Source organism: Emys orbicularis, chromosome 15 (genome assembly GCF_028017835.1).
Source record: "Emys orbicularis isolate rEmyOrb1 chromosome 15, rEmyOrb1.hap1, whole genome shotgun sequence".
NCBI classification, from domain to species: Eukaryota; Metazoa; Chordata; order Testudines; family Emydidae; genus Emys; species Emys orbicularis.
Genome location: NC_088697.1, coordinates 5,265,577 through 5,279,890, shown reverse-complemented (window position 1 = coordinate 5,279,890; position 14,314 = coordinate 5,265,577). Strand labels below are relative to the sequence as shown.

At 46.2% G+C, this 14,314-nt stretch overlaps 1 protein-coding gene across 1 annotated transcript; it reads left to right on the top strand.

Moving 5' to 3' along the window:
• The first annotated feature begins 2,438 nt into the window (after positions 1 to 2,438).
• On the top strand, positions 2,439 to 13,036 carry LOC135889384 (zinc finger protein 773-like). The gene is made up of 5 exons (XM_065417253.1): positions 2,439 to 2,535; positions 4,261 to 4,349; positions 4,949 to 5,075; positions 12,075 to 12,572; positions 12,825 to 13,036. The coding sequence occupies exons 1-5, from the start codon at positions 2,439 to 2,441 to the stop codon at positions 13,034 to 13,036; spliced, it is 1,023 nt and encodes a 340-aa protein (XP_065273325.1).
• Positions 13,037 to 14,314: the final 1,278 nt, after the last annotated feature.

The window sequence follows — 14,314 nt, the reverse complement described above, 5'->3', positions numbered from 1 at the left end:
AGAGGGCACAGAATCTCAGCTTTCACATTTTTTAAAGTGAGTTGGTGGCCCTCAGCACCTCCCCAGTGTAAATGAAGACAGTGTTGCCTTGCTGGGGCTGCCAGCAGCCTGAAGCCATAGCTCTGAGAGTGTGAACTCTCCTGTCCCCTGTTAATGTAATCGGGCTGTCAACTGAAATGGCAACACTTTGATGTCAACATTCAATGTTCCCTGGCTGATCACTCGAGCAGGTGGAATGGGGAAGGGTGGGAGTGAAGCCTTTGTGGGGTGGGAATAGGGGGTTTTTGTGGGGAGGGAAGAACAGAGGAGAGATACAAGGACAAGGAACAAGAGAGAAATGGAGAAAGCAGGGTGGGAAAGGAAAGAAAACACAGGGAAGAACTAGCAGGGCCCTACAGGGGTGTCCGGGAGCAGGCTGTTTTCCTCCTGAGTGACACTGAGTGTGACAGACAAAGACTTCGCAAAAGAATAAGAAGTAAAATTTTATTTCCTATACGAAGGGCAGATTCTCCCCTTGTTCTTTGTACGTGGGTGTCCCATGGAGAGCAGTGGGTGTTCTGCTGTGAATCGAGTAGGGCACAGAGTCCTAAACTGAGGCCCTGGGCCACTGACCATAACGGACAGTGCAATATGGCCCTCTCTGCCAAATGAGCTGGACGCCCCAGGATTACTGCTTTAGCTAAAGGGCTTGAGGGTTTTGGTGTTTAAGGGCCCAGGTTCATTCCCTGCTGAAGACCTGGGCTCTGTCTGTGGACACTGTCAGTATGTAGGACCTGCCCACTCTTTGGTCTGTGTCTCCTCCCTTTCCACATAATCCCAGTGCTGGTGCCCCTTGTTACTGCAATAAACCAGCATGGGAGGTGGCTCAGCACCCCACAGAACCAGAGCATCCCTGAGAAAGCTACAGAACAATGTCTCCATTCCTTGCTCTAGTGTCTCCCCACTTCCCATCTCTGGAGAGCACAGGGCTGAGGTGACTCACCATGACAATGACCATCTCAGGCTACAAGGCTCAGATTCAGGTTTCCTGGAGTTTGGGGGTTGCTGGGCTCAGGGTCTGGGGTTCAGGCCTATTTCTCACCCCTCCTTTCCCCAGCAGGGAGGACGGGACGTTTCGAAAGCCAGAGCCGGCGTTTGCGGAGCTGGAGAAGAGAGTCAGCGATTTCTCTCTGAAAAGTGCCATGCTGCAGGAGGTGCTGCTGGGATTCAAAGGTGAATTGGAGTCTGGGGGTGGCGTCTCCTCTGGTTAGAATGACCCTTGCCTTGGGGAGGAGTCAGGACTCTAGTGATGTCACTGACCCTGGGCTCCATCTCACAGCCCAGCTCAGCGAGTTGCCCTTCCCCATGGAGTAGCCCTGAGGGGCTGGCTCTGTCTGCAGCAGCTGCGTTATCGGCCTCTGATCTCTGGCACCATCTCGTAGTTAACAGCAGTTGCATTAATAAGCAATGGGGATTTCTCCATGAATGCGAGGGCCTGAATTCTCACCTCTCCCATCTTCTCCTTCCCCTAGAGACGCTGCGACGGGGGCTGGGGAGCGACACAGGTACGTGTCTGTCTCTGACTGGCCATGAGGAGATTTCAGACCAATAACCATGTTAACGACAGGGGATCGCAGCCTCCAGCATCTGGAAGCTGTGGAACAATGGGAAGCGATGTTACTTTGTTCTTGCACCACTGTATTTTCAACTGACTTGTCTCTTAAATATTTTAGCTCATCAATATCACGTAGGCATTTAATGTGTTTTGCAGTTTTTTTAGTATTCATTAATTTTTTTGCTTTTACTTTCTTTAATTATTGCATTTTTTACTGACTACATTAATTTTAGGAATTTTATTTTGCAGTTTTAATTGCAGTAATATTAATTGTGTTTTTAATTAAGTTTACGTAGTCTGATTTTAAAGTTTTTTTTAAAGACCACTAAGGTCTTTGACAACTTTTCCTGTTTTTGAGTGGCTGCTCGATACTTTTTTTAAAAAAATACAAAGGCTGAGCTTTTTTTTAAATGTATTTATTTGAAAGTTTGTTAGTATAGTTAGAGTTTTTTGGCTTTTTAAAAAAAATATATAGACTTTTTTTGTTGTGACTTTTTAAATTGGTAATGAATTCACAGTTTTAACTTCTAACTATTTTAGTGCACTATTTACCTCTTGTGACACAGGTTGTAGCTGATTTTTACCCTTTAAATAAATAAAACCGCTATTAGCATCTAATTTTGTTAAAACAGCAATTAAATATTTCTTTTTTGCATAACCTGCACTTCTTTAAGAATGCAACGTTTGTTTGATTCGTTTAATTAACTTTTTGCTCTAAACTTTTTTTTATGCTTACATTATGCCTTAAATTAATTTATATTTCTTGGAATGATTTTATTCATTTAAGATAGAATCTTAATTCCGCCCCTCCCCCCCCCCCCCCAATACATTCCTAGCCAGCCCGATGATGATTAATTTCTGGGAAACATCCTCAGCAGAATTATTTGAAGGTGTTGCATTGGAGAGTAAAGGTACAGAGGCAGTGGCTTGTGAGAAACAGGGTAAGTTTCATTACTAATCCTGCTCTTAAAAAGAAGGGTCTTTTTAGAATTTTTTTTTAACTTACAAGCACTGAGAGACTTTAAGAAAGTCACTAATCACGGGAGCAATGGGTCTCTTTGGAACATATTTTAACTGACAAGCCCTTACAGACTTTATGAGAAACAGGATAGAACTATGGTCAACATTAAGTGCAAATTAATAGTCATGCATCATGAGGAGAAAGAGGAGGGAATACAAGTTAAAATATAATGAAAAAAAGCGTTTCAGAAAGGAAATATATCAGTTTAGTAGCAGTGTTGCCATGTCAGGGGTGAGGTGGGAGATGATTTTCTTTCTTCCCCCCCAATCTCTTTTTAAAAGCCCCAAAAGGACTAAAAGTGGGTGGCATAGTTTATTTTTTATTATTTTGTTTACTAATTAAATCCATGTCCCTAAGGCCAAATTTGGCAGAGGTAACTTTGTTCCCAGGTTTTCTTGTTCACCAAGCATAGATCTTAGTACTGGCCCTGAACGACATTAGCCCCCTTTTGTTTGGACTAATTAAATTTTCTGTAGGTGGTCTTCTTGCACCTGTGCATTGCCTTCATGGCTGAAAATAATTTAACCTACTTTTCATCAACTTGTTGCTATAGGGTATTGTAAGATCTTATGAACTTTCGTCTTCTTTTTACAGTGAAGTAAAGAAGAGAGTTCAAAATGTGGGTGTTATTGGCATTAACAGTTCCCAGGGTTGGTCCATACATGCCATTGCACTTGGCTCGTTCATGTTTTGTCTGGGTACAGTGTAGCACTCGCTTCCCATGCGTAGTCAATGATGATACAAAAGAATGATCTAGGCTGGTATTTCTCAGCTGGTGGTTTGTGATCCCCGGGGCCTCAGGAAAGGCAGTCAGGAGACTGTGAGATGTTGAGTGTTTCATTATGATCTAAAGCAAAGAAAATCTCATTCCCCCACTCCTGACTCCCCTGTTCATTGTGGTCAAGTGTTCTCTGTCAGCCTCTTGAAATATACAAGTTATATATAGACCCAGCACGGATACATGTTTTATTCTTTCTTTTTTAGTAAATGTTCGGGGGTCAGAAAAAAATTGACTGCCAATAAGTGGTACTTGCTTACTTATTTCAGCTGTGAAATTAGGCAGTTTACAGCTGTGCACAGTAACCCTTTCACTGCCTGTATCACAGCCAGCGAGACTGAAACCCCTTCGGTGGTTAGTAGAGATGGGGACGAGGCAGAAAGTTTGGATCCAAACCGGCATTCAGTGCTGTCAGCAATCACAGGAGAGCAAAGGAACCCAGGGATCGTTGGTCACTAAGTCTCCCAGGCAGAGGGAGGGGTGAGGGTGAAAGAGAAGACAGAAAATGAAGGAGAAATAAGTGGGGGGTGGGAAGGTCACAAGCTCCCAAACCTGCCCACATCCAGTCATAAAGTCTAAGGCCAGAAGGTACAATTGGATCATCTGGTCTGACCTCCTGTCTAGCATTGGCTGTAAACACCACCCAGCACCCACCCACTAAACCCAACAGCTGGAGTGAGACCAAAATCTTGCAGCCCACAGGAGACTAGGAGGGGTTGGGTCTGGGCTGTGATAAAGTGATGGAATATTTTCCCAGCATGCGAGTCAGAAACATCTTGTGCAGGGAAAGGGCCAGGGCAAATCATGATGTGACAGGAACTAAACGTCCTTCTGAAATCTTTCCTGTCACCTTTCTCACCCTGACAGGTGGCAGAGTAACACCCACCTTTGGGTCCAGATTGTCCCAGCCTCCCACGGGACAGGGAAGGGAAATGGCTGTAGTGGAGCCAGTCCAGGTAGGGATTATTGCGGGGTTGCTAGTGGCTTCCTCCTGGAGGGAGAGGGGCAGGAAATACTGAGGGCCTGGGATGTTTGGGGGAGTTTAGTCTGGAGGTGGGAGGGGGGCAGGAAATACCCAGGGTGGAGAAAGGGAGGGGGACAAGGCGTGTGACAAACTTGCTGGGAATTGTTTAACCCAAGTCCTGGATTCCGGGAACAGACTCATGGGGTTTGGGGGAGGAAATTACCCTATTTGTGGGTGGGGGAAACCCTGGACAGCGTGGGGAAAACGTATCAGCTTCCTAGTGCAAGAACATAAACCTACTCGCCAGAGGCTGCTATGAGATATAAAGGGGCGGAAGGGTTACTCACCAGTGGGGCGTAGAGTAGCTTGTAGGTGTGTGATGAATGAGAAGACCCTTCCCCCTCTGTCTGCTGGGGGGGACTAGGGGATCTCTATCTCCCCTCCTGTTTTGCTTGCCGGCTGCTCTGAGGGTGGGACTCTGCCGATTGTGAGCCTGCCAGAGCTTCCATTTGATTGACTCCTCTCCCTCCATGAAGAGTGGGGCTGTGAGTGGGGCAGCAGGTACTGAGTGTTGGACACTTCCTCTTTCAGGGGCCAGTGACCTTCGAGGAGGTGGCTGTGTATTTCACCAGGGAAGAGTGGGCTCTGCTGGACCCCCGTCAAAGAGCCCTCTGTAGAGACATCATGCAGGAGAACTATGAGAATGTGACCTTGCTGGGTAAGAATTCCTGTGCCCTCGGTTATTAGAAGGGGAAATCAAGAGTTAAGGTTCATGCCACTCCCACAATGCCATCTCTACTCTGCCCTGTCTCAGCAACAGCCCGTTGAGTGCATTGAAATGGGGCAGACGAGGTCCCTCAGGCTTCACATGCATCTCCCTTCATATCACAGTCACAGGTCTGCCAAGCTGCTCCAACTACTCCCTCCACCATCCAGTTACAGCTACAGCTGACCCACTGCACACAGCTTGAGGGCATGCCAATAAATGCTGGTATTCCCATCTGTGAACACAACATAGTCCTTCATATCTACTGTAGAATCATAGATTTTATGGCCAGAAAGGGCTATTAGGTCATCTAGTCTGACCTCCTGTATAACACAGGTCATAGAATTTCATCCAGTTACTGCTGTACTGAGCTGAATACCTTTTGTTGGACTAAATCCTCCCCCAGAAAGGCATCCACTCTGACTTGAAGACTTCAAGAAATGGAGAAACCTCCACTTCCTTTGTTAGTTTGTTAACCTTTGCACCAGCCTTACTGAGCCATTCCCAGTGGCTAGTGCCAGCTGCAGGGCTAGGGGCAGAGTTAAGGTTGCATTTTAGGGATGGTGTGTATATTAACTCTTCCTTTTCTGGTTTTCAGAGGTTTAAGTTTAGCCACCACCCACCTAGTGGAAAGGCATGCAGCAGAACTGGGCAGCCTGTACTCGGTATTTACATAGTTTATGGGCATTTGATTCTCATTTATTTAATAGACTTTTTTGGCACTCTGTGTCTGCATGAGAGATTTTGCCAGCATAATTATGTCAATTAAGGATGTGGTTTTTTGCATCCCTAACAAACAGAGCTCTGCTGACAAAACTTTGCAGCTCAGAAGAGGCCAGAGTCTGCAAGTGGATTTTAAAACACTTTAAAATATTGCTCTCAGCCCTGAAATTTTGGAATCAGGGGGAAAGGTCTAAGAGGAACTCCTTCAGAATGCAGGCAAAATGCACAATACACATAGTCTGAAAGTTAACAGTGGCATGGCTCCAACTCAGATGAATGTGTGTAGCTCAGAGGCAGTGGCCGCAGCATGTCCTCTTGACCCAACCAACCAATGACTGTGAGAGCAGTGTGAGGTTCCTATTCAGGAGTTCTTGGGGGGGGGGGGAGAAGGAGAGCAGGGAGCAGTGGGAGGGGAGAAGATGATGGGGGAGCTAGTGCTTGTGGGGTGCCACAAGGTAGGGCAGGCTGAGTGTAGTGGGAGGAAAGGGATAGGTATGTGGAAGACTGGAGGGTATCAGGGAGGGATGGGTACCATGGAAGGAAGAGGAAGTGAGGAATCAGAGACAGAATCTCCTGCGAAACAGGGAGTGTGGTGGTTTGGGGGAGTGGGAGCCTGGGAATGGAGAAAAGGGGGTGGAGGTCCCAGCAGTGGTGCTGTTGGAGAGGGAGGATTGGGTAGGAGATCTGGGATATTTGGAAGTGAAAAAGACTGAGGATATTGGGAAGGGGATGGGGAGTGGTCGCTCCAAGGAGCAGGAAGGATCTGGTGGCAGTGGGAAGGGAAAGTTTCAGGGAGGCAGATATTTGGGGCCCTCCACTGAGAATATCCTTGCCAAAGTCTCTAATGAGTTCTCCCTAAGCAAAGCTCAGAACCAGTACTCCATCCTTATTCTTCTTGACCTGTCAGCCACCTTTAATACCACTGACCATGGTCGTCTTCTTGACATCTTGTCTTCTTCCTGGCTCTCCTCCTAACTCTGTAACTACTTCTTCAGTGTGTCCTTAGGAAGATCATCCTCACCCCCTCTCCAGTTTTCTGTGGGGGTTCTACAGGGCTCAGTCCTTGGTCACTTCCTCTGCACTTTATCTCTGGGAAATCTCACTCATAAACACAAATTCAGCTACTGTCTGTATAATGATGAATCACAGGTCTACCACACTACTCCAAACCTGTCTCCTTCTGTCCAAACTGAAATCTCAGCCTCCCTCTGATGCCATCAACTCAAGCTCAACAGCTCAAATGTTGATAACAGAGCTCTTAGTCCCCCAACTCATCCCCCCCCCCACTTAGTTTCTTGCTGTTCACCCCAGAATTAGCTGATGGAATCTGAGCCTCTGGCAATATTTGCAAATTCAGATAACAGGAGAGGTCCCAGAAGATTGGAGAAGGGCTAACATAGTGCCCATCTTTACAAAGGGGAAAAAGGAGGAGCTGGGGAACTATAGACTAGTCAGCCTGACCTCAATACCAGGAAAGCTACTAGAGCAATGTATAAAACATTCAATTTGCGAATACCTGGAGGATGAAGGGGTAATCGGTAGCAGCCAGCATGGATTTACTAAGAACATAACATGACAAACCAGCTTGATATTGTTCTTTGATAGGGTAACTGGTTTGGTGGATAAAATAGACCTGGACTTCAAAAAGGCTTTTGACACAGTCCCATGAGTAAGCTGGAGAAATGCGGGTTCAACGGAACTCCCATTAAGTGGATATATAATTGGTTACACAACCGCAAGCAAAGAGTAACTATTAACGGAATGATGTCAGATTGGAGGGATTTCTCAAATGGGGTTTCACAGGGATCTGTTTTGGGTCTGATGTTATTTAACATAAGAACGGCCGTATCGGGTCAGACCAAAGGTCCATCTAGCCCAGTATCCTGTCTACCGACAGTGGCCAATGCCAGGTGCCCCAGAGGGAGTGGACCTAACAGGCAATGATCAAGTGATCTCTCTCCTGCCATCCATCTCCATCCTCTGACAAACAGAGGCTACATCTTCATTAATGACCTGGATGTAAGAATAGAGAGCATACTGATAAAATTTGCAGATGACACAAAGCTGGGGGAGTTGTCAACACTTTGGAGGATAGAGCAAAACTTCAAAGGGATTGTAATAAATTGGCGAACTGGGCCATAAGCAACAATGAAATTCAACAAAGACAAGTGTAAGGTGCTACAGTTCGGGAAGAAAAACCCAGTGCACAAATACGGAATGGGGGGTAACTGGGATGGCAGCAGCACCGCTGAGAAGGATCTGGGAGTTGTGGTGGATCACACCCTCAACATGAGGTCAACAGTGTGATGATGATGCAAAAAAGAAGCAAATGCATTAACAGAAGAATAGCATGCAAATCACAGGTGGTTATAGTGCTGCTCTGCTCAGCATTGGTTAGGCCTCAGGGGCAGTCCTGGGTCCAGTTTTGGTCACCTGTGACTAGATAGGATGTAGAGAAACTGGAAAGAATCCAGAGTCAAGTGACAAAGATGATCAAAGGGATGGAACGCAAACCAGTGACCAAAGGCTGATGGAACTGGGTGTGTTTAGTTTGGAAAAAAGAGTTAATAGGGAGGGATATGATAGCGGTCTTCAAATACTCGAAAGACTGTGTAAGTGTGTGTGGCCATCCCTCCTGGTCTATCTCTGAGGGAGGCCAGGCCTCCTCGCTGTCGTGCTCTTAGCACTGCAATCAATTAAGGGGGAATTAGCAGTCTTCAAAGCTCAGGCCACTTGATCCAGGCTGAGCAATAGTTAGTCTATGGTACCCGGCCCTCAGGCAGGACTGGCCACCAACAGTCAGCGCTCTGGCCTGCAATCAGGGCAGAGCTGCAAAGTCTCAAAGCCCAGGCCCTCAGGCAGGGCGGGACATCAAACAATTAGGGGCTTTGCCCAGGGCGAGCACCAAACAGTCTAGGGCTCAGGCAGGGGCAAGCACCAAACAGTCTAGCGTCCTAGCTCAGCGGACGGTAGACCAACACAGACTTCCTGGCCAAAGGTGGGGTGGCAGGAGGTAGGGGGACCCTGGCCCATCTGACTCCACCGGGTCCCAGCCCCGGGCCCTAACAGTGGCAGTGTAGTCCGCCACTGGATCAGCGGGGATCCGCCCACAACACACTGACTTAGTGTCAGGCCAACACTCAACCGGACGATGGTCTAGTTTCCCTGGGCTACTTTCTACAATCCCCAGGGTTTGGTATCTCTGGCCTCCATTTCCCCGGGGTCGGTGGTCTGTGGCAGCCCCATCAGCTCGTTGGCACCTCGACTGGCTGGCGACCCTGGGAGCTCTGGCCAGTCCTCTGGCGGCCGCCCCAGCAGGTCCTCGGTGTCCCGCTCCGGCAGTGGGTGATAAGCATCTGTCTCCCTCAGCCAGCTCCAGCCCAACTGAGCTGCAAGTCCCTCCTTCTGTAGTTCCGCTTCCTGTCCTGCCCCTCAGCTTCCGGAGGGCTGGAGGTGGCTTTCCTGGCTCTGTAGCCCAACAGGTGGGTTGTGATCCCTGCTGCTGTTCCTCACTACAGGCTGCCATACAAAGGATGGAGAACAGTTCTTCTGTCTTGCCACAGAGGGCAGGACAAGAAGGAGTGGGTTCAAACTACAGCACAGCAGATTTAGATTAAATCTCAGGAAAAACTTCCTAACTGGAAGAACAGTAGGACAATGGAACAGATGCCTAGGGAGATGGTGGAAGGTTATTCACTGGAGGTTTTCAAAAGGAGGTTGGAGCCATCTGTCTTGGGTGGTTTAGTCACAGCAAATCATGCACCTTGGCAGGGGGTTAAACTAGATGACCTTTGTGGTCCCTTTTAACTCTATGATTCTATGGGGAACTGGGGTTCGCCCTTGGAAAAGCTAAAGCTAGCATGTCGCCCATTAAGGGTATGTCTGCACTGCGTCTGGAAGCTGCCTCCCAGCCAGAGTCCATGCTGACTCACTACAAATAATGGTGTAAGCGCTGTCAGTTGGGCTGTAGCTTGGGTTCTAAAGCCAGGGGTTGAGGGTGGGTGGGTGGGCTGGATGGTCTGAGCTCCATCAAAGCAATGTCTCCACAGCCATTTTTAATGCACTAGCGGGAGACCCAGCCTGGAAGGCGGCCGACTCCCTGATGAACTGTAGACATACCCTAAAGAGGGCGGTCCCAAGGGAGACTATATGAATGCTAGGTCATCTAACTCCCTGTAAATCCATGACCCAGCCCCCTCCTTTGGCACCCTGTCACCGTGCCTTAGTGGATCACAACTGAGAATGCCAAATTCAGGACGAACTGGTGAGAAATACATCAAACACAGCCAAAAACTAGTGGTTATTCTTTTATAAGATAGACCAAACCAGCCACAAAAGTAAACTCCTGTTTCACCACACTGGCTAACAAGAAAACATAAAGGCAATTTTCTCAGGCATTCCAGTTCTTATACCACCACCAAAAACACTGGATTCAGAGATGAGTGGTTCTCTACAACCAGTGTCATTAAATAATAGGTTCTTCTGATCCCAAAGGGCCAGCCACTCCCAGATCAATATACAACTTAGATCTTACCCAAAAATCACACTGGTGCCAATCCTTTAGTATCTAAAATCTAAAGGTTTATTCATAAAAAGAAAGGTGAGAGTTAAAATTGGCTAAGGGAATCAATTACATACAGTAATGGCAAAGTTCTTGGTTCAGGCTTGTAGCAGTAATGGAATAAACTGCTGGTTTAAGTCAAGTCTCTGGAGTACATCCACAGCTTGGATGTACCCTGGATGACCCATTCAGTCCTTTGTTCAGAGCTTCAGTCTGTAGCAAAGTTCCTCCAGCAGTAAGAAGCAGGATTGAAGACAAAATGGAGGTGTTTCCAGGGCCTTTTATAGCTTTTGGCATGTGGAGGGCTTCCCATTGTTCTTACTGTGGAAAATTACAGCAACAAGCTGGAGTTTGGAGTCACATGGGCAAGTCACATGTTCATGCCCAATTTCCCTCAGTCATTGCAGGAAGCCATTACCTACATTCCAGACAGCACATTTACATGACAGTCCACTCAGTGTAAATGGGCTTCTCCCATGGTCCATTGTCAACCAAGTGTTTCTTGATGAACCACTTAATTTCAACAATCCCTCCAAGATGTGCTAGCTAGCTACCTTGTGGGCGTTACCCTGTTATGCTTATAAGAAGCACACGAGATCTTTTTCAGGGGAAAAGGAAATAAACCACGTTTATTGAAGATACAACAATTAGCATATGCATTCAATCACACACCACACACACATACACTGTCCCGCCAGTCGATGTTATAGTTAACAGTCCAGAGTCTGGATCAACCTAGTGGCCATTTAGATTCATCACGTGTAGGGAGGAGCTGGGTTCAGTCGGTCGCGACACGATGCTCCTGGGAAGTCTTGTCAGGATGAACCCAAAGTTTCATGGCAAGGCACCCTGTTTATATAGTGATTTTCCTTCATTGGGACCAATGAGTTTTGCACCGTCTTGCTGTGATGAATTGTTCTTCGAGGAGTGCTTGTTTTCTTAAATTGTCCTTCTCATCCTTTATCTTGTTCTTTCATCAAGTTCCTCAGGGAGTTGTCCCATGTTGGTTTTGATCACAGCTATCTTGTCCCCACTGGTAGGTGCCTGTCTCATCTTTAGAGTCATCAATCAGCTCTCCTCTGACATTTCAATAGGGGTGTGTTGCAGCCTCCTGGTGCCCTTACGTCTGTCTCCAGTTCCTCCCTCATACATCTGGTTCAGCGATGGCCTTCACACTTATCTCTTAACACGTACGTTCCTCATTCACACACAAAACAGAATTAATTTACACAGAACATTTTGAACAGAAACATCAAATTGCAATGCAAAAGAAAACAATCATGGCATTCTTTTACTTATTTGAAAATGCTAAATCTACAACAAACTGGTGACCCTCAAATGTCTGTTACTGCCTTGAAATCAGTCCAGACACAGATTCTGGCTGATGTATCTCTAACCATTGGCCCATTAGTCCATTCCTTTCTGTTATTCAAAAAGGGTGGCTGGCAGGATATGATCAGATCATACACCAATACATTTAATACATGCTACAATATTATCCTTCATTCTAAATTATATAAAATACAAACATAAAATCCTACTACTACATTTGGGAGAAGAGTTTTGGGAAGTTCAGTTCCTGGTTTTTATTTGACCTCTCTCCTGCACTTGTTTTGGTTTGGCCTTCCCCTTTCCATCCCTGTTTGAGGTTTCTGTCTCAATCACAGCAGGTGATGCAATGGTATGTGACAAAGAGGAACAGAATTGTCAGCAGGAAAATGTTGAGCAAGTGGATAAACACAGAGAATTATCGCAAAGACGAAAAAGGAATGTGTCCAGGAGTCATGACCAGGGAAAATCCTGTGAGATTCAGCACAGACCAGAAAGAGAGCAGGGAAACCAGCCAGGGGAGAAAGTGGGTAAATTTATTTCCTGTTGGGGAACTCAGAAGGACATCAAGGAAACCACAACCCAGCAGGAAATCCTCATGGAAAAGAGAAAAAATACATGCACTGAGTGTGGGATAAACTTACATGACTACTCAGCCCTTATAAAGCATCAGAGAATACACACAGGTGAGAAACCCTGTGAATACAGTGAGTATGGAAAAAACTTCAATCGCAGATCAGGCCTTTTTCTCCATCAGAGAATCCACACGGGGGCAAGGCCCTATGAATGCACTGAGTGTGGAAAATGCTTCGCTAAGAGCTCAGCCCTTTCTGAACATCAGAGAATCCATACAGGGGAGAGACCCTATGAATGCAGTGAGTGTGGGAAAAACTTCACTCACAGAACAGGCCTTTTTCTCCATCAGAGAATCCACACAGGGGAGAGGCCCTATGAATGCTGTGAGTGTGGGAAAACCTTCAATCGCAGTTCGCACCTTATTAGGCATCGGCGAATCCACACAGGGGAGACACCCTATGAATGCAGTGAGTGTGGGAAAAACTTCACTCGCAGATCAGGCCTTTCTGAACATCAGAGAATCCACACAGGGGAGAGGCCCTATGAATGCAGTGAGTGTGGAAAATGCTTCACTAACAACTCAGCCCTTTCTAAACATCAGAGAATCCACACAGGAGAGAGACCCTATGAAAACAGTGAGTGTGGGAATACCTTCTCTTGGCACTCGACCCATGTTAGCCATCAGAGAATCTGCAAGGGAGATCAACACCATAAAAACCTCTAGGGCTATCAATACTTTTTAAAAAAAATAACTTTTCCTGATTCCTATATAACTTTTAAAGCTGCTTGATCTGTTTGCAGCACCGTTATCCCTCGGCTTCTCCAGATGAGTGGGCCATTTTTGCCTTTTGCAGTTTGCCCTGTTTTGAGGTGGACCTATTTGTACTTTCTATTGTCCCATGGGTAATTTGAGTGTGCCCTTCGTATCAGGAAGCAGGGAGCATCACATTTATACCGTTCCTACTATTGCAAAGTTATTGTTAGAGTCACCAATGATACAGATTGTATTATTGTCAGTTGTTCTCGCGTTGCTCTGGGTTTTGCTGAAGAGCAGTTATATTGGGAACTTTTCAAATTATATGTAAATGAAGAGAAGCAGGGGCCCGAAAAAATGTGTCATTTCAGCCTCTGCGACACTGGAAGGAGATGGAGTAACTCAGAGATTCCCTCCTTCCCCATCACCACAGAACTCTTACCTTTTGTCTGAGCCATGAAGAGTTTATCTTCATCACATTCTATCCATCCACTTCTCAAAGTGTCATGTGATGAAGCTTTCTCTGTTGTCTGTGCTTGGAGATGATGCTTTGACTTCTTTAATCCTATATCAGAGTTGCTATGACTGGAGATGAAAGTATCAAAGACCTGGGAGGGGAATTCAAATGAATCCCAAACACAGTGTGATCATTTGGAGTTTAAATCCCAGGTTCCATCTATTGGCAAAGCCACTTCTGGCAAAGTGGCTGTCCCCCCCCCCCCCCCCATTATGGAGATACTACTATACTGAAAACATTGTAAATAACATAACTGACTTTTGAGATAGTGTTGAGTGAAGCAGGTTTGAATGGATCAGAGGAGAATGTGATGGGAGAATCTCTTGTCCTGATTCTGAGTCATCAGATGTAACCTGCTCTGGAATTTCACTTGACACTTCCATTGTCATGTATTCTATTTCTCTGTGATGTGGATTTCTATCTTTCCTGAAAGCTGTTTGGTCACCCAATTGAATATTAGCTCAGTTTGATGAGATGTACCTCAGATTTATTGGAGAATTTAAAACAAATGACCATTTGCTAAAGTCACCATTTCTCACTTCAACTTTGCTTTCCCCCCATCCCTCCATGATAACATGGAGAAAGTTCAAGTGCAGTTCTGTCATCAGGAGAGAACTCTCCAATTTACTGCACCTGCTAACATAGAAACAGCAGTGATTTAAAATCTGCACTCGGAAATGGTGAACAACAGCAGAACCCCAACTAACTGAAGGAAGTGCATATGATCCTAG